The sequence below is a fragment of the Salmo salar genome, chromosome ssa09 (assembly GCF_905237065.1).
Source record: "Salmo salar chromosome ssa09, Ssal_v3.1, whole genome shotgun sequence".
Taxonomy (NCBI): Eukaryota; Metazoa; Chordata; class Actinopteri; order Salmoniformes; family Salmonidae; genus Salmo; species Salmo salar.
The window spans coordinates 37,606,250-37,628,292 of record NC_059450.1 but is presented as its reverse complement, the minus strand read 5'-3'; the positions used below and the strand labels follow the sequence as shown (position 1 = coordinate 37,628,292).

General features: G+C 46.2%; 1 protein-coding gene across 1 annotated transcript in view; it reads left to right on the top strand.

Moving 5' to 3' along the window:
* The first annotated feature begins 15,555 nt into the window (after positions 1-15,555).
* Positions 15,556-22,043, top strand: part of LOC106611283 (cysteine-rich protein 2) — a 30,542-nt gene continuing 24,054 nt past the window's right edge. The window contains exon 1 of the mRNA XM_014211329.2: positions 15,556-15,838. Within this exon, the coding sequence (XP_014066804.1) occupies positions 15,796-15,838 (43 nt within the window). The 5' untranslated portion in view covers positions 15,556-15,795. The remainder of the gene's footprint in view (positions 15,839-22,043) is intronic.

Sequence of the window (22,043 nt, the reverse complement as noted above, 5' to 3'; positions counted from 1 at the left end):
TACTACTAACTACTGCCTCCATCCACTGTTCCTTCTCTCCACTACACTACTACTAACTACTGCCTCCATCCACTGTTCCTTCTCTCCACTACACTACTACTAACTACTGCCTCCATCCACTGTTCCTTCTCTCCACTACACTACTACTAACTACTGCCTCTATCCACTGTTCCTTCTCTCCACTACACTACTACTAACTACTGCCTCCATCCACTGTTCCTTCTCTCCACTACACTAACTACTGCTCCCAAATCCACTGTTCCTTCTCTCCACTACACTACTACTAACTGCTGCCTCCATCCACTGTTCATTCTCTCCACTACACTACTACTAACTACTGCCTCCATCCACTGTTCCTTCTCTCCACTACACTACTACTAACTACTGCCTCCATCCACTGTTCCTTCTCTCCACTACACTACTACTAACTACTGCCTCCATCCACTGTTCCTTCTCTCCACTACACTACTACTAACTACTGCCTCCATCCACTGTTCCTTCTCTCCACTACACTACTACTAACTACTGCCTCCATCCACTGTTCCTTCTCTCCACTACACTACTACTAACTACTGCCTCCATCCACTGTTCCTTCTCTCCACTACACTACTACTAACTACTGCCTCCATCCACTGTTCCTTCTCTCCACTACACTACTACTAACTACTGCCTCCATCCACTGTTCCTTCTCTCCACTACACTACTACTAACTACTGCCTCCATCCACTGTTCCTTCTCTCCACTACACTACTACTAACTACTGCCTCCATCCACTGTTCCTTCTCTCACTACACTACTACTAACTACTGCTTCCATCCACTGTTCCTTCTCTCACTACACTACTACTAACTACTCGCCTCCATCCACTGTTCTTTCTTCTCCACTACACTACTAACTACTGCTCCCCATCCACTGTTCCTTCTCTCCACTACACTACTACTAACTACTGCCTCCATCCACTGTTCCTTCTCCACTACACTACTACTAACTACTGCCTCCATCCACCGTTCCTTCTCTCCACTACACTACTACTAACTACTGCCTCCATCCACTGTTCCTTCTCTCCACTACACTACTACTAACTACTGCCTCCATCCACTGTTCCTTCTCTCCACTACACTGCTACTAACTACTGCCTCCATCCACTGTTCCTTCTCTCCACTACACTACTAACTACTGCCTCCATCCACTGTTCCTTCTCTCCACTACACTACTACTAACTACTGCCTCCATCCACTGTTCCTTCTCTCTCCACTACACTACTACTAACTACTGCCTCCATCCACTGTTCCTTCTCTCCACTACACTACTACTAACTACTGCCTCATCCACTGTTCCTTCTCTCCACTACACTACTACTAACTACTGCCTCCATCCACTGTTCCTTCTCTCCACTACACTATTACTAACTACTGCCTCCATCCACTGTTCCTTCTCTCCACTACACTACTACTAACTACTGCCTCCATCCACTGTTCCTTCTCTCCACTACACTACTACTAACTACTGCCTCCATCCACTGTTCCTTCTCTCCACTACACTACTACTAACTACTGCCTCCATCCACTGTTCCTTCTCTCCACTACACTACTACTAACTACTGCCTCCATCCACTGTTCCTTCTCTCCACTACACTACTACTAACTACTGCCTCCATCCACTGTTCCTTCTCTCCACTACACTACTACTAACTACTGCCTCCATCCACTGTTCCTTCTCTCCACTACACTACTACTAACTACTGCCTCCATCCACTGTTCCTTCTCTCCACTACACTACTACTAACTACTGCCTCCATCCACTGTTCCTTCTCTCCACTACACTACTACTAACTACTGCCTCCATCCACTGTTCCTTCTCTCCACTACACTACTACTAACTACTGCCTCCATCCACTGTTCCTTCTCTCCACTACACTACTACTAACTACTGCCTCCATCCACTGTTCCTTCTCTCCACTACACTACTACTAACTACTGCCTCCATCCACTGTTCCTTCTCTCCACTACACTACTAACTACTGCCTCCATCCACTGTTCCTTCTCTCCACTACACTACTAACTACTGCCTCCATCCACTGTTCCTTCTCTCCACTACACTACTACTAACTACTGCCTTCCACCACTGTTCCTTCTCTCCACTACACTACTACTAACTACTGCCTCCATCCACTGTTCCTTCTCTCCACTACACTACTACTAACTACTGCCTCCATCCACTGTTCCTTCTCTCCACTACACTACTACTAACTACTGCCTCCATCCACTGTTCCTTCTCTCCACTACACTACTACTAACTACTGCCTCCATCCACTGTTCCTTCTCTCCACTACACTACTAACTACTGCCTCCATCCACTGTTCCTTCTCTCCACTACACTACTAACTACTGCCTCCATCCACTGTTCCTTCTCTCCACTACACTACTACTAACTACTGCCTCCATCCACTGTTCCTTCTCTCCACTACACTACTACTAACTACTGCCTCCATCCACTGTTCCTTCTCTCCACTACACTACTACTAACTACTGCCTCCATCCACTGTTCCTTCTCTCCACTACGCTACTACTAACTACTGCCTCCATCCACTGTTCCTTCTCTCCACTACACTACTACTAACTACTGCCTCCATCCACTGTTCCTTCTCTCCACTACACTACTACTAACTACCGCCTCCATCCACTGTTCCTTCTCTCCACTACACTACTACTAACTACTGCCTCCATCCACTGTTCCTTCTCTCCACTACACTACTACTAACTACTGCCTCCATCCACTGTTCCTTCTCTCCACTACGCTACTACTAACTACTGCCTCCATCCACTGTTCCTTCTCTCCACTACACTACTACTAACTACTGCCTCCATCCACTGTTCCTTCTCTCCACTACACTACTACTAACTACTGCCTCCATCCACTGTTCCTTCTCTCCACACTACTCACTAACTACTGCCTCCATCCACTGTTCCTTCTCTCCACTACACTACTACTAACTACTGCCTCCATCCACTGTTCCTTCTCTCCACTACACTACTACTAACTACTGCCTCCATCCACTGTTCCTTCTCTCCACTACACTACTACTAACTACTGCCTCCATCCACTGTTCCTTCTCTCCACTACGCTACTACTAACTACTGCCTCCATCCACTGTTCCTTCTCTCCACTACACTACTACTAACTACTGCTTCCATCCACTGTTCCTTCTCTCCACTACACTACTACTAACTACTGCCTCCATCCACTGTTCCTTCTCTCCACTACACTACTACTAACTACTGCCTCCATCCACTGTTCCTTCTCTCCACTACACTACTACTAACTACTGCCTCCATCCACTGTTCCTTCTCTCCACTACACTACTACTAACTACTGCCTCCATCCACTGTTCCTTCTCTCCACTACACTACTACTAACTACTGTCTCCATCCACTGTTCCTTCTCTCCACTACGCTACTACTAACTACTGCCTCCATCCACTGTTCCTTCTCTCCACTACACTACTAACTACTGCCTCCATCCACTGTTCCTTCTCTCCACTACACTACTAACTGCCTTCCATCCACTGTTCCTTCTCTCCACTACACTACTACTAACTACTGCCTCCATCCACTGTTCCTTCTCTCCACTACACTACTACTAACTACTGCCTCCATCCACTGTTCCTTCTCTCCACTACACTACTACTAACTACTGCCTCCATCCACTGTTCCTTCTCTCCACTACACTACTACTAACTACTGCCTCCATCCACTGTTCCTTCTCTCCACTACACTACTACTAACTACTGCCTCCATCCACTGTTCCTTCTCTCCACTACACTACTACTAACTACTGCCTCCATCCACTGTTCCTTCTCTCCACTACACTACTACTAACTACTGCCTCCATCCACTGTTCCTTCTCTCCACTACACTACTACTAACTACTGCCTCCATCCACTGTTCCTTCTCTCCACTACACTACTACTAACTACTGCCTCCATCCACTGTTCCTTCTCTCCACTACACTACTACTAACTGCTGCCTCCATCCACTGTTCCTTCTCTCCACTACACTACTACTAACTACTGCCTCCATCCACTGTTCCTTCTCTCCACTACACTACTACTAACTACTGCCTCCATCCACTGTTCCTTCTCTCCACTACACTACTACTAACTACTGCCTCCATCCACTGTTCCTTCTCTCCACTACACTACTACTAACTACTGCCTCCATCCACTGTTCCTTCTCTCCACTACACTACTACTAACTACTGCCTCCATCCACTGTTCCTTCTCTCCACTACACTACTACTACTACTGTCTCCATCCACTGTTCTCCCTTCCCCTACACTACTACTAACTACTGCCTCCATCCACTGTTCCTTCTCTCCACTACACTACTACTAACTACTGCCTCCATCCACTGTTCCTTCTCTCCACTACACTACTACTAACTACTGCCTCCATCCACTGTTCCTTCTCTCCACTACACTACTAACTACTGCCTCCATCCACTGTTCCTTCTCTCCACTACACTACTACTAACTACTGCATCCATCCACTGTTCCTTCTCTCCACTACACTACTACTAACTACTGCCTCCATCCACTGTTCCTTCTCTCCACTACACTACTACTAACTACTGCCTCCATCCACTGTTCCTTCTCTCCACTACACTACTACTAACTACTGCCTCCATCCACTGTTCCTTCTCTCCACTACACTACTACTAACTACTGCCTCCATCCACTGTTCCTTCTCTCCACTACACTACTACTAACTACTGCCTCCATCCACTGTTCCTTCTCTCCACTACACTACTACTAACTACTGCCTCCATCCACTGTTCCTTCTCTCCACTACACTACTACTAACTACTGCCTCCATCCACTGTTCCTTCTCTCCACTACACTACTACTAACTACTGCCTCCATCCACTGTTCCTTCTCTCCACTACCACTCTTCCACTACCTACACTACTGCCTCCATCCACTGTTCCTTCTCTCCACTACACTACTACTAACTACTGCCTCCATCCACTGTTCCTTCTCTCCACTACACTACTACTAACTACTGCCTCCATCCACTGTTCCTTCTCTCCACTACACTACTACTAACTACTGCCTCCATCCACTGTTCCTTCTCTCCACTACACTACTACTAACTACTGCCTCCATCCACTGTTCCTTCTCTCCACTACACTACTACTAACTACTGCCTCCATCCACTGTTCCTTCTCTCCACTACACTACTAACTACTGCCTCCATCCACTGTTCCTTCTCTCCACTACGCTACTACTAACTACTGCCTCCATCCACTGTTCCTTCTCTCCACTACACTACTACTAACTACTGCCTCCATCCACTGTTCCTTCTCTCCACTACACTACTACTAACTACTGCCTCCATCCACTGTTCCTTCTCTCCACTACGCTACTAACTACTGCCTCCATCCACTGTTCCTTCTCTCCACTACACTACTACTAACTACTGCCTCCATCCACTGTTCCTTCTCTCCACTACACTACTACTAACTACTGCTCTCCATCCACTGTTCCTTCTCTCCACTACACTACTACTAACTACTGCCTCCATCCACTGTTCCTTCTCTCCACTACACTACTACTAACTACTGCCTCCATCCACTGTTCCTTCTCTCCACTACACTACTACTAACTACTGCCTCCATCCACTGTTCCTTCTCTCCACTACACTACTACTAACTACTGCCTCCATCCACTGTTCCTTCTCTCCACTACACTACTACCTACTGCCTCCATCCACTGTTCCTTCTCTCCACTACACTACTACTAACTACTGCCTCCATCCACTGTTCCTTCTTTCCACTACACTACTACTAACTACTGCCTCCATCCACTGTTCCTTCTCTCCACTACACTACTACTAACTACTGCCTCCATCCACTGTTCCTTCTCTCCACTACACTACTACTAACTACTGCCTCCATCCACTGTTCCTTCTCTCCACTACACTACTAACTACTGCCTCCATCCACTGTTCCTTCTCTCCACTACACTACTACTAACTACTGCCTCCATCCACTGTTCCTTCTCTCCACTACACTACTACTAACTACTGCCTCCATCCACTGTTCCTTCTCTCCACTACACTACTACTAACTACTGCCTCCATCCACTGTTCCTTCTCTCCACTACACTACTGCCTCCATCCACTGTTCCTTCTCTCCACTACACTACTACTAACTACTGCCTCCATCCACTGTTCCTTCTCTCCACTACACTACTACTAACTACTGCCTCCATCCACTGTTCCTTCTCTCCACTACACTACTAACTACTGCCTCCATCCACTGTTCCTTCTCTCCACTACACTACTACTAACTTCTGCCTCCATCCACTGTTCCTTCTCTCCACTACACTACTAACTACTGCCTCCATCCACTGTTCCTTCTCTCCACTACACTACTACTAACTACTGCCTCCATCCACTGTTCCTTCTCTCCACTACACTACTAACTACTGCCTCCATCCACTGTTCCTTCTCTCCACTACACTACTACTAACTACTGCCTCCATCCACTGTTCCTTCTCTCCACTCACTACTACTAACTACTGCCTCCATCCACTGTTCCTTCTCTCCACTACACTACTACTAACTACTGCCTCCATCCACTGTTCCTTCTCTCCACTACGCTACTACTAACTACTGCCTCCATCCACTGTTCCTTCTCTCCACTACACTACTAACTACTGCCTCCATGCACTGTTCCTTCTCTCCACTATACTACAACTAACTACTGCCTCCATCCACTGTTCCTTCTCTCCACTACACTACTACTAACTACTGCCTCCATCCACTGTTCCTTCTCTCCACTACACTACTACTAACTACTGCCTCCATCCACTGTTCCTTCTCTCCACTACACTACTAACTACTGCCTCCATCCACTGTTCCTTCTCTCCACTACACTACTAACTACTGCCTCCATCCACTGTTCCTTCTCTCCACTACACTACTACTAACTACTGCCTCCATCCACTGTTCCTTCTCTCCACTACACTACTAACTACTGCCTCCATCCACTGTTCCTTCTCTCCACTATACTACTACTAACTACTGCCTCCATCCACTGTTCCTTCTCTCCACTATACTACTACTAACTACTGCCTCCATCCACTGTTCCTTCTCTCCACTACACTATTACTAACTGCTGCCTGCATCCACTGTTCCTTCTCTCCACTACACTACTACTAACTACTGCCTCCATCCACTGTTCCTTCTCTCCACTACACTACTAACTACTGCCTCCATCCACTGTTCCTTCTCTCCACTACACTACTACTAACTACTGCCTCCATCCACTGTTCCTTCTCTCGACTACACTACTACTAACTACTGCCTCCATCCACTGTTCCTTCTCTCCACTACACTACTAACTACTGCCTCCATCCACTGTTCCTTTTCTCCACTTCACTACTACTAACTACTGCCTCCATCCACTGTTCCTTCTCTCCACTACACTACTAACTACTGCCTCCATCCACTGTTCCTTCTCTCCACTACACTACTACTAACTACTGCCTCCATCCACTGTTCCTTCTCTCCACTACACTACTAACTACTGCCTCCATCCACTGTTCCTTCTCTCCACTACACTACTACTAACTACTTCCTCCATCCACTGTTCCTTCTCTCCACTACACTACTACTAACTTCTGACTCCATCCACTGTTCCTTCACTACACTACTACTAACTACTGCCTCCATCCACTGTTCCTTCTCTCCACTACGCTACTACTAACTACTGCCTCCATCCACTGTTCCTTCTCTCCACTACACTACTACAAACTACTGCCTCCATCCACTGTTCCTTCTCTCCACTACACGACTACTAACTACTGCCTCCATCCACTGTTCCTTCTCTCCACTACGCTACTAACTACTGCCTCCATCCACTGTTCCTTCTCTCCACTACACTACTACTAACTACTTCCTCCATCCACTGTTACTTCTCTCCACTACACTACTACTAACTACTGCCTCCATCCACTGTTCCTTCTCTCCACTATACTACAACTAACTACTGCCTCCATCCACTGTTCCTTCTCTCCACTACACTACTACTAACTACTGCCTCCATCCACTGTTCCTTCTCTCCACTACACTACTACTAACTACTGCCTCCATCCACTGTTCCTTCTCTCCACTACACTACTAACTACTGCCTCCATCCACTGTTCCTTCTCTCCACTACACTACTACCTACTGCCTCCATCCACTGTTCCTTCTCTCCACTACACTACTACTAACTACTGCCTCCAACCACTGTTCCTTCTCTCCACTACACTACTACTAACTACTGCCTCCATCCACTGTTCCTTCTCTCCACTACACTACTACTAACTACTGCCTCCATCCACTGTTCCTTCTCTCCACTATACTACTACTAACTACTGCCTCCATCCACTGTTCCTTCTCTCCACTACACTACTAACTACTGCCTCCATCCACTGTTCCTTCTCTCCACTATACTACTACTAACTACTGCCTCCATCCACTGTTCCTTCTCTCCACTACACTACTAACTACTGCCTCCATCCACTGTTCCTTCTCTCCACTACACTACTAACTACTGCCTCCATCCACTGTTCCTTCTCTCCACTACACTACTAACTACTGCCTCCATCCACTGTTCCTTCTCTCCACTACACTATTACTAACTGCTGCCTGCATCCACTGTTCCTTCTCTCCACTACACTACTACTAACTACTGCCTCCATCCACTGTTCCTTCTCTCCACTACACTACTAACTACTGCCTCCATCCACTGTTCCTTCTCTCCACTACACTACTACTAACTACTGCCTCCATCCACTGTTCCTTCTCTCCACTACACTACTACTAACTACTGCCTCCATCCACTGTTCCTTCTCTCCACTACACTACTAACTACTGCCTCCATCCACTGTTCCTTCTCTCCACTTCACTACTAACTACTGCCTCCATCCACTGTTCCTTCTCTCCACTACACTACTACTAACTTCTGACTCCATCCACTGTTCCTTCTCTCCACTACACTACTACTAACTACTTCCTCCATCCACTGTTCCTTTTCTCCACTACACTACTACTAACTACTGCCTCCATCCACTGTTCCTTCTCTCCACTACACTACTACTAACTACTGCCTCCATCCACTGTTCCTTCTCTCCACTACGCTACTACTAACTACTGCCTCCATCCACTGTTCCTTCTCTCCACTACACTACTAACTACTGCCTCCATGCACTGTTCCTTCTCTCCACTATACTACAACTAACTACTGCCTCCATCCACTGTTCCTTCTCTCCACTACACTACTACTAACTACTGCCTCCATCCACTGTTCCTTCTCTCCACTACACTACTACTAACTACTGCCTCCATCCACTGTTCCTTCTCTCCACTACACTACTAACTACTGCCTCCATCCACTGTTCCTTCTCTCCACTACACTACTAACTACTGCCTCCATCCACTGTTCCTTCTCTCCACTACACTACTACTAACTACTGCCTCCATCCACTGTTCCTTCTCTCCACTACACTACTAACTACTGCCTCCATCCACTGTTCCTTCTCTCCACTATACTACTACTAACTACTGCCTCCATCCACTGTTCCTTCTCTCCACTATACTACTACTAACTACTGCCTCCATCCACTGTTCCTTCTCTCCACTACACTATTACTAACTGCTGCCTGCATCCACTGTTCCTTCTCTCCACTACACTACTACTAACTACTGCCTCCATCCACTGTTCCTTCTCTCCACTACACTACTAACTACTGCCTCCATCCACTGTTCCTTCTCTCCACTACACTACTACTAACTACTGCCTCCATCCACTGTTCCTTCTCTCCACTACACTACTACTAACTACTGCCTCCATCCACTGTTCCTTCTCTCCACTACACTACTAACTACTGCCTCCATCCACTGTTCCTTTTCTCCACTTCACTACTAACTACTTCCTCCATCCACTGTTCCTTCTCTCCACTACACTACTACTAACTTCTGACTCCATCCACTGTTCCTTCTCTCCACTACACTACTACTAACTACTGCCTCCATCCACTGTTCCTTCTCTCCACTACACTACTACTAACTACTGCCTCCATCCACTGTTCCTTCTCTCCACTACACTACTACTAACTACTGCCTCCATCCACTGTTCCTTCTCTCCACTACACTACTACTAACTAGTGGTGGATGGAGATGGGGATGGAGATGTGGCTGGAGCGGGGGCTGAGGATTGAGCTTTGGCTGGAGCTGGGGCTGGAGCTAGGATGGAGCTGGGCGAGGGATGGGGCTGGGGGAGGGATGGGGCTGGGGCTATAGATGGGGATAGAGATGGGTCTGTCTGTCTGTCCGTCTGTCTGCCACTCTCTATGTCTGTCTGTCTGACTTCAGTGCCAGTGGTGTAGTAGCCTGGTCCCAGATCTGTGTGTAGATATCTTCATGGAGGGATGATCTGAAGGACCAGTGGTTGCTAGCACTTAGCCCCAGCTCAGCCTATAACAAGATAAGTTCTGTAGTAGGTTGACGGGTCATCCAAGGCAGCATCCTGTAGCACCCAGTGTGCCTGTGTGTCTGATGTAGATGGAGTGGCCAGTAACAGCAGGACATACAATCTGCCCAGGGTTGTCACCACCTTCTCCTAAGGGACCGCCAGAGACCCACACCAATTGGGTCCCAGCGGTGTGGGGTACACCTCCAACACTGTCGTCATCAGCAGGGTGGATGGCCTGTGAAGCATCGCTGCCAATCAGCAACTCCACGCCAGCCCCAATATGACCCTGCTGTACAAAGTCAGACTGCCCCTGTTTCACACAGTCCTTAATTTGAGTATTTTTTCATAATTTTTTATATCTGTCCATTTCTTAAAACTTTTGTGAACATGTTCAGTAATCATTTTATCTGGGCAGTTTCTCTGGGAGAGAACATTGTTCTCCACATCCTTTCCTATGAAAAGCCACTGGCACAGGAGAGAGCTGTCCATAACGCGTCCACAAGAATCAGCTTTCCAAACGTTCTTCTTTTGGGGTGAAGTTCCCATTTTTTGCCTATATAAATAGCTCTAAAACACATATTCCTGTAGAAAAGGTGCAGAGAGATGCTTCCTATAAGCTGTATCGGTGATACGGTAACAACTGTATGTGCTCTCCTCTCACCTGTGCCTGGTCACCTGTGCTACCTATATACACATGTGACTAGTGACCCATGACCCCAACATATAGTGCCCTCAATTGTAAAAAACAAGTTAAAGTAACCCTTGACAGACAACATATACACAACACATTAACAGGCAAGCGATAGGCTAGGGCTGGGTGGTGTGTGTGTGTGTGTGTGTGTGTGTGTGTGTGTGTGTGTGTGTGTGTGTGTGTGTGTGTGTGTGTGTGTGTGTGTGTGTGTGTGTGTGTGTGTGTGTGTGTGTGTGTGTGTGTGTGTGTGTGTCTGTGTGTGTGTGTGTGTGTGAGCAACAGGCCATAGGCAGGGTAGAGTGTTCTGTCGGATGCCTTCAGGAAACACTGGCTAGAGGATCACATGGCTCATGCCAAAGGGTTCTGACACCTGTTAGCCCTTGGGCCCTTTGGATTATCAGTCTGATGGGTGTGTAAGCATGAAGAGTCTCTGGAGCATGTGTGTGTGCTGCAGGAAGGAACAGGAACATTAACAGACATCCCTGGTTCTGCTCACATCCCTGCCCTGCCCTGGTTTATAGCCCTTGGCCTAGGCTATACCCCTGGACTGGTTGGTTGGTCTGATGGGGTGAGCGTGAGGAATCTCTGGAGCAGGTGTGTGTGTGTGTGTGTGTGTGTGTGTGTGTGTGTGTGTGTGTGTGTGTGTGTGTGTGTGTGTGTGTGTGTGTGTGTGTGTGTGTGTGTGTGTGTGTGTGTGTGTGTGTGTGTGTGTGTGTGTTGCAGGTAGTAACAAAAATATCCCTGGTTCACACACATGTTATCTCCCTTTGGACTGACTTCAGTGCCAGTGGTGTAGTAGCCTGGTCCCAGATCTGTTTGTGTCATATAGCCAACTCCTAGGCCATTGGCGATAACTTACAGCACAAACAAATCTGAGACCAGGCTAGTGGTGAGGTCTGAAGCAAGCAGCAGATCAGAGATGTTTACCTGGATCTGTCTTTAGCCACCAGTGCCCCTCCAGACCAGATCCAGCCGAGGCCCATAGCCATAGACTGTATAACTAGGGCCTCACCATGGCTCAGTGCCTCAGAGCCCAGCAGGATCCTCTCATCCATCAGTCCATCCCCTTTACCCTGTCCTTTTTTCCGGCCTCCATCCATTCATTCCCTTTAAACAATCCTTTTGCCCCTTTTCTCTTGATCTCTTTTGCTCTCTTTCCCTATGTCCTGTCTAACTCTCTCATGCTTGGAGAGGAACCTACTTTTTCCCTATGTCCTGTCTAACTCTCTCATGCTTGGAAAGGAACCTACTTTTTCCCTATGTCCTGTCTAACTCTCTCATGCTTGGAGAGGAACCTACTTTTTCCCTATGTCCTGTCTAACTCTCTCATGCTTGGAGAGGAACCTACTTTTTCCCTATGTCCTGTCTAACTCTCTCATGCTTGGAGAGGAACCTACTTTTTCCCTATGTCCTGTCTAACTCTCTCATGCTTGGAAAGGAACCTACTTTTTCCCTATGTCCTGTCTAACTCTCTCATGCTTGGAGAGGAACCTATGTCCTGTCTATGTCCTCTATGTCCTGTCTAACTCTCTCATGCTCGGTCAGTAACATACTCTTTCCCTATTTTGAGTTTTGAGTTGAGTTTATTTTATTTTTACAGGGACAGTGCACATTAATCAACGTTTCAGTAAAAGTGCCGGTTTTAGCCAGCCGGCTAATTTTAAACCGCAGTCCCTGGGCAGGTTATTAAAAACAATTACAATATAGACAATCATTGAACAGTGAGCACACGCAGAGTAACATAGGACAAGCAAGACATAGCATACAGACAGAGCAACATAGGACAAGCAAGATGTAGCATACAGACAGAGCAACATAGAACAAAAAGCAACAAGACAAAATCCATAAAAACAACAAAGTGTTTCCACACCTCACAAGCTACAGACAACAGACAACATGGAACATGTCCTGTCTAATTCTCTCATGCTTGGAGAGGAACCTACTCTTTCCCTATGTCCTGTCTAACTCTCTCATGCTCGGTCAGTAACATACTTTTTCCCTATGTCCTGCCTAACTCTCTCATGCTTGGAGAGGAACCTACTCTTTCCCTATGTCCTGTCTAACTCTCTCATGCTCGGTCAGTAACCTACTCTTTCCCTATGTCCTGTCTAACTCTCTCATGCTCGGTCAGTAACCTACTTTTTCCCTATGTCCTGTCTAACTCTCTCATGCTCTGTCAGTAACATACTTTTTCCCTATGTCCTGTCTAACTCTCTCATGCTCGGTCAGTAACATACTTTTTCCCTATGTCCTGTCTAACTCTCTCATGCTCGGTCAGTAGCATACTTTTCCCCTATGTCCTGCCTAACTCTCATGCTCGGTCAGTAACCTACTTTTTCCCTATGTCCTGCCTAACTCTCTCATGCTCGGTCAGTAACATACTTTTCCCCTATGTCCTGTCTAACTCTCTCATGCTCGGTCAGTAACATACTTTTCCCCTATGTCCTGTCTAACTCTCTCATGCTCGCTCAGTAACCTACTCTTTCCCTATGTCCTGTCTAACTCTCATGCTCGGTCAGTAACCTACTCTTTCCCTATGTCCTGTCTAACTCTCTCATGCTCGGTCAGTAACATACTCTTTCCCTATGTCCTGTCTAACTCTCTCATGCTCGGTCAGTAACCTACTTTTTCCCTATGTCCTGTCTAACTCTCTCATGCTCGGTCAGTAACATACTCTTTCCCTATGTCCTGTCTAACTCTCTCCTGCTCGGTCAGTAACCTACTCTTTCCCTATGTCCTGTCTAACTCTCTCATGCTCGGTCAGTAACATACTTTTGCCCTATGTCCTGTCTAACTCTCTCATGCTCGGTCAGTAACCTACTCTTTCCCTATGTCCTGTCTAACTCTCTCATGCTCGGTCAGTAACCTACTCTTTCCCTATGTCCTGCCTAACTCTCTCATGCTCGGTCAGTAACCTACTCTTTCCCTATGTCTAACTCTCTCATGCCCGGTCAGTAACATACTTTTTCCCTATGTCCTGTCTAACTCTCTCATGCTCGGTCAGTAACCTACTCTTTCCCTATGTCTAACTCTCTCCTGCTGGGTCAGTAACATACTTTTTCCCTATCACATTGAAGTGTTATGGGGTAAGTGTTCCTTTCCCAGAAGCTGGGAGGCAAAAGCATCTATTTTAGATCACTAGTTAGTGAATACCCTTCGCCTCAATTTCCCTCCTGTCTTTGCCTTAATTCCAACTCTCTCTGAACCTTTCTGACCATCGTCCTGTTCCGAGCCAGAGCACCAAAGCTGAATGAGCTGAACATGGTAATGAAGTCATGTTTCTCTCTGACATACACACGCGCGCGCACACACACACACACACACACACACACACACACACACACACACACACACGTACCCACCCACATACCACACACACACACCAAGTGAGACAGACACTCAGCTGACAGACAGACAGACAGACAGACAGACAGACAGACAGACAGACAGACAGACAGACAGACAGACAGACAGACAGACAGACAGACAGACAGACAGACAGACAGACAGACAGACAGACAGACAGACAGACAGACAGACAGACAGACAGACAGACAGACACTCAGCAGATAGACAGACAGACACTTAGCAGATAGACAAACAGACACTTAGCAGATAGACAGACAGACACTTAGCAGATAGACAGACAGACAGCCCGACGGTTAAAAAAACAGTAAGTGAGTTTGGAGTGAGATAAGATGAAGTGGTCACAGGCTGAGGCATGCTGCTAATCATCTGGGAAACTCACAGGGCTCTGGGAAATAGCTTCCACTTGGAGAATGTGGGTGTTCTTGGGTTGGGACCTGCAGAATGTCACCAAGAGGCCAGGGCCTACACAGGACAGCACTGTGTGAATGGGTGAGATAACTAACAGTCATGTAGCTTGGAAAGAAATACCTGCACTCCCTCCTCTGGCGAAAGATAAAGGCAAACATGTTATGTAGTCAGAGAGAGGAGCATATGTGTTCATTCAACAGCTGCTTGTAGGCATACTATGTGAATACAGATAACATGACCCATGTTTGTATGGAGTTTACAGATTGAACAGTCAAATGTCAGGATACTGGTCATGAAATACATGTTATATTATTACTAAGCTTCCCTGAACAAGTAAAACAAATATCTCAGCTATTACCCCCATCTTTCTGACTCAGATCAACCATTAATTCATTATGCAAGCACAACGATTTCAAATGTCAACATCTGCCATCATCATGCATGCCCTAAAAAAAAGCTATAAGTCTCCAGTGAAAGAGCGCATTGTGGTTCAACCAACCACTGCCTACTCGCCGGGTGGAAAAAAGGAAAGTGGAAAGTGGGCGTGTGGAAAGACGGAGTGCTCCAGACTGAATCCGAGTCGTTAGACATCACTGTCCTGGAAGCGCTGCTGTTCTTTCGCTCTGTCTGTGACTGACGGTGAGCCGGACCAAACAGGTGCAAGAGGCGGGCTTTACGCTAACGCTGCGCGGTGATGTAAAGAGATGCTCTCAGCTTCAGCGAACAGAGCAGCTCTTATGCTTGAATGAGATAGAAAGAGGACGTGGACACAGAACTCTGGTCATTCATCGAGAAAACCATCGCAACATGGCTTCAAAGTGTCCCAAGTGTGACAAGACAGTGTATTTTGGTAAGTAACTTGATTTCCTGACTCTTATCTAACGTTATTTTCTGGTGCGCATGGTTAGCTGAGATTTATTAGCGAAATAACACCCTTGGGAAATTATGTAAAGAGTCAGTGCAACCTGCTACTAGGTTAGCCCGTTTTAGCTAGCTAAAGCGGTGTTTTAAACAAAGAATAATGTCGAAAATATCCATACCCAAAATCACCAAATTTGTGGGCACAAATTGGCACAATTTGTCATTGTTTACAAAAGCTAGCTACAATGTGTCTGTTCATTATCAAAGAGGACCAACATGTATAAACAGTAGTACGTCTGCATTATAGCTGTTGTTTTTAATAGCTCATTTATGTAATAAATTTGATTACTTTGGATTTGTAAATGTACTCAATTAGATTATTTTTCTAAGCCCTTATGGTCCTATAGTATTCAGCCTGTCACGTTCCTGACATAACTAAAATAAGAGTAACCCATTTTCAGAACAACCGTTTTAATGGACTAATACGTTGCAGTGTAATTACGTTAGTCGCAATAGAGGATAAGACTAGTGCCTGAAAAACATCCATTCAATCTCACAAAAACTTCCTTGTCAATATGTGGGACATTTGCTATGTATGTATGTATGTATGTATGTATGTATGTATGTATGTATGTATGTATGTATGTATGTATGTATGTATGTATGTATTCAAATGATTTAAAATTCCCAAAATATTGGATTCATCTCTGACACTGAACTATGACATAGCCTAGTAAATGTGTTGTGCTCGGGATATACACATCTATGGCAGTTGGCTTTGGAGGTTGCTGCACAGTCAGTCCTTGCTTACTCGGTCAGTGCCGAGTATGTGATAATGCCAAATGTTCATTATGAAGGGAGGCAGTGTGGCCTTATGTTCTATTCAAACTGGGTCAGTTCCAAACCTGTTGTTCCATCTCAACCGTATGCCCAGATCACAAACAGAGATACCAAACATCTGCTTGGGCAGTGTAGAGATTTGATTTATTAACGGACACACACGCGTCAAATATAAGTTGATGTCATGATAAAGTCAGTCACCTGATTGCTGTGTGTACTGTATCTGTGTGTACTGTATCTGTGTGTACTGTATCTGTGGGTACTGTATCTGTGTGTACTGTATCTGTGTGTGTGTGTGTGCGCATGTGTGTCCGTGTGTGTTGTTTTGCTATCAGCATGGAACAAACAGTTATTCCTGGCTAGTTCTCATCCTGTCTCGAACTAACTACATCTCACACACACACACATCACCACCTAACAGTGCATGAAGCTTCCATGGGGTCCAAATAAATTAAGGGGGTGGAATCGTCTGTTGCATTGTAACAGCAAAATAGGCTGTGTGCATCACAGCTGCTGCTCATCCTATGGGCCAATGGCAGAGTCCCTCAAGTCAGGCAATTGGAAGCATACAGCAGGCAAATACGATTTCAGATGAGCACCAAATACCATTATATGACATACTGCATAACACTGCCTCTTTTACAAGGTTAGCCATTCTTTGGTGAGTCATGTCTTTGCCCCTAATTTATTGATTTTTATGTAACACACAGGGAGGTAACAAAGACGTGCGCACAGAGGGAGGGAAACAAGTCATGTTTTACTGAGACTGCGTATGGTGGGGTGAAGTTTTCATATCACAGTTGGGTGGAGTGCTGCCTGGGGCACCATGTTTATCTGTAGTGCTGTATGGGGTCGATACTGTATGGGGTCGATACTGTATGGGGTTGATGCTGTATGGGGTCGATACTGTATGGGGTCGATGCTGTATGGGGTCGATACTGTATGGGGTCGATACTGTATGGGGTTGATGCTGTATGGGGTCGATACTGTATGGGGTCGATACTGTATGGGGTTGATGCTGGGGATACTGTAGCTGTATGGGGTCGATACTGTATGGGGTCGATACTGTATGGGGTCGATACTGTATGGGGTCGATACTGTATGGGGTTGATGCTGTATGGGGTCGATACTGTATGGGGTCGATACTGTATGGGGTTGATGCTGGGGATACTGTAGCTGTATGGGGTCGATACTGTATGGGGTCGATACTGTATGGGGTCGATACTGTATGGGGTCGATACTGTATGGGGTCGATACTGTATGGGGTCGATACTGTATGGGGTTGATGCTGGGGATACTGTAGCTGTATGGGTTTGATGCTGTATGGGGTCGATACTGTATGGGGTCGATACTGTATGGGGTCGATACTGTATGGGGTTGATGCTGTATGGGGTTGATGCTGGGGATACTGTAGCTGTATGGGGTCGATACTGTATGGGGTCGATACTGTATGGGGTCGATACTGTATGGGGTTGATACTGTATGGGGTCGATACTGTATGGGGTTGATGCTGGGGATACTGTAGCTGTATGGGTTTGATGCTGTATGGGGTCGATACTGTATGGGGTCGATACTGTATGGGGTCGATACTGTATGGGGTTGATGCTGGGGATACTGTAGCTGTATGGGTTTGATGCTGTATGGGGTCGATACTGTATGGGGTCGATACTGTATGGGGTTGATGCTGGGGATACTGTAGCTGTATGGGTTTGATGCTGTATGGGGTCGATACTGTATGGCGTCAATACTGTATGGGGTCGATACTGTATGGGGTCGATACTGTATGGGGTTGATGCTGGGGATACTGTAGCTGTATGGGGTCGATACTTATGGGGTCGATACTGTATGGGGTTGATGCTGGGGATACTGTAGCTGTATGGGTTTGATGCTGTATGGGGTCGATACTGTATGGGGTCGATACTGTATGGGGTCGATACTGTATGGGGTCGATACTGTATGGGGTTGATGCTGGGGATACTGTAGCTGTATGGGTTTGATGCTGTATGGGGTCGATACTGTATGGGGTCGATACTGTATGGGGTCGATACTGTATGGGGTTGATGCTGGGGATACTGTAGCTGTATGGGTTTGATGCTGGGGATACTGTAGCTGTATGGGGTCGATACTGTATGGGGTCGATACTGTATGGGGTTGATGCTGGGGATACTGTAGCTGTATGGGTTTGATGCTGTATGGGGTCGATACTGTATGGGGTCGATACTGTATGGGGTTGATGCTGGGGATACTGTAGCTGTATGGGTTTGATGCTGTATGGGGTCGATACTGTATGGCGTCAATACTGTATGGGGTCGATACTGTATGGGGTCGATACTGTATGGGGTCGATACTGTATGGGGTTGATGCTGGCGATACTGTAGCTGTATGGGGTCGATACTTATGGGGTCGATACTGTATGGGGTTGATGCTGGGGATACTGTAGCTGTATGGGTTTGATGCTGTATGGGGTCGATACTGTATGGGGTCGATACTGTATGGGGTCGATACTGTATGGGGTTGATACTGTATGGGGTCGATACTGTATGGGGTCGATACTGTTTTGGGGTCGATACTGTATGGGGTTGATGCTGGGGATACTGTAGCTGTATGGGTTTGATGCTGTATGGGGTCGATACTGTATGGGGTCGATGCTGTATGGGTTTGATGCTGTATGGGGTCGATACTGTATGGGGTTGATGCTGGGGATACTGTAGCTGAATGGGTTTGATGCTGTATGTGGTTGATGCTGTATGGGGTTTGATGCTGTATGGGGTTGATACTGGGGATACTGTAGCTGTATGGGGTTGATGCTGTATGTGGTTGATGCTGTATGGGTTTGATGCTGTATGTGGTTGATGCTGTATGGGTTTGATACTGTATGTGGTTGATACTGTATGTGGTTGATACTGTATGGGTTTGATACTGTATGTGGTTGATGCTGTATGGGGTTGATGCTGTATGGGGTTGATACTGTATGGGTTTGATACTGTATGGGTTTGATACTGTTTGGGGTTGATGCTGTATGGGGTTGATGCTGTATGGGGTTGATGCTGTATGGGGTTGATGCTGTATGGGGTTGATGCTGTATGGGTTTGATGCTGTATGTGGTTGATGCTGTATGGGGTTGATGCTGTATGGGGTTGATGCTGTATGGGGTTGATGCTGTATGGGGTTGATGCTGTATGGGTTTGATGCTGTATGGGGTTGATGCTGTATGGGTTTGATACTGTATGGGTTTGATGCTGTATGGGTTTGATGCTGTATGGGGTTGATGCTGTATGGGGTTGATGCTGTATGGGGTTGATGCTGTATGGGTTTGATGCTGTATGGGGTTGATACTGTATGGGTTTGATACTGTATGGGTTTGATGCTGTATGGGGTTGATGCTGTATGGGGTTGATGCTGTATGGGTTTGATGCTGTATGGGTTTGATGCTGTATGTGGTTGATGCTGTATGGGGTTGATGCTGTATGGGGTTGATACTGTATGGGGTTGATGCTGTAGCTATAACTGACAACAGTCAGTTACTAGTCTAGGTCAAAATCAATCAATCAATCAAATGTATTTTATAAAGCTCTTTTTACATCAGCAGTTGTCAGTGTTATACAGAAAGCCAACCTAAAACCCCAAAGAGCAAGCAATGCAGATGTAGAAGCGCGGTGGCTAGGAAAAACTCCCTAGAAAACAGGAACCAAGGAAGAAACCTAGAGAGGAACCAGGCTCTGATGTTTGGCCAGTCCTCTTCTGGCTGAACTGGGTTTCAGGATGTTCAAACGTTCATAGATGACCAGCAAGGCCAGATAATACACATGATGGCTATAGAGCAAGAGTTTTCAACTTTTTTTCTAGCATGAGAGCTACTTTTAAAAATAGGAAACAATAGTGCAAGCAACAATGTGTTTTTTTACAACTCTTCCACGGGTCCTTAGTGTACAAGAGAAAGTAGTACCCAATGTTTTCTGTCAATATACCTGGTAAAATATTGGTTAATAAACAATTCTAAGGGGGGGCCTATAAAATCTGTGATGTTTTCTCTGTTGTATTTTTCCTGATTTTAAGATTTTAGTTTGTAACCACGTCACCTCCACATCCAGCTTCTTCACCTGTGTGATCGTCTGTGGAGGGAGGGGGAGCTGAGGAGTATTTATTTCTGTAATGAAGTTGTTTTGCGGGGAAAAACAAATTCTGATTGGCTGGGCCTGGCTTGCCAGTGGTTGGACTTGGCTCCCAAGTGGGTGGGTCTATGCCCTTCCAGGCCCACCCATGGCTGCGTCCCTGCCCAGTCATGTGAAATCCATAGATTAGGGCCCAATTAATTTATTTCAATTGTTTAATTTCTTTCTATGACCTGTAACTCAGTAAAATCTTTGAAATTGTTGCATGCTGCGTTCATATTTCTACAGTACAACTATAGTAACAGTTTTACTGGGAATATCCTAGTTGACTATAGTGCTAGCCCTGAGAGAACAGTCAGTGAAGAGACCTGTGTGGGTTTGTCTGCATTCTAAGTGATTATTGGAGAGTGAGTGAGTAACTAAGTATAATAACAGTTTTGGTGCAGGAAGTAATGAGGTCTGGTCTGGGAGAGGTCTGGTGCTGTTCTTGGCTATGCTGCCCTCTGCTTAGCTGGAACTTGGAACATCAGGGTGATGTCACTCAGGAGTTCTAGAATGCTACTCTGGAATGAAGGAGCTGGGCTTGCTGCCTTACTACAATATCACCTACACAACTCTCTTTAACCACCTGACCTAACTCCCTTCAGCTGGGAGAAAGTGGCTTTGTCTTTATTTTAAGCAAGACACACAAGGCTCTTTCTGTCTGTCTTTGTCTGTATAGTAGCTATACTTGTGTTCTTTCTGGGTTCTAGAATACTTTATTCCTCCTCTTAGACAGGCTCTGTCAGGGCAGAAGAGAAGAACACCCTATTTTCCACACAGTACACTAACACTCCTATCCTACGTGTACACACACACACACACACACACACACACACACACACACACACACACACACACACACACACACACACACACACACACACACACACACACACACACACACACACACACACAGCAGGGTTTTCATCAGCTGGTAATAAGGCTGGGCGATATGGCCAAAATATTTTTGGCTGTCACCAACATCTTGTTGCATCTATCTGATCATGCAAGAAAGTTCTTGTGACTCTGTGGTCGAGGAACTGCTCTCCATGAGTGACAGGGGGCAGGGCTTGGTGTAGTTAGTGGCATGCAGCAGGATGAGCAGGATAAAGATGACTCAAGTAGAAAACTGAGTAAACTATAAAAACTGACATAGTAGGTTATAGTTGTAAGGAAAGACGCTGAAGACGAGAAGCAAGT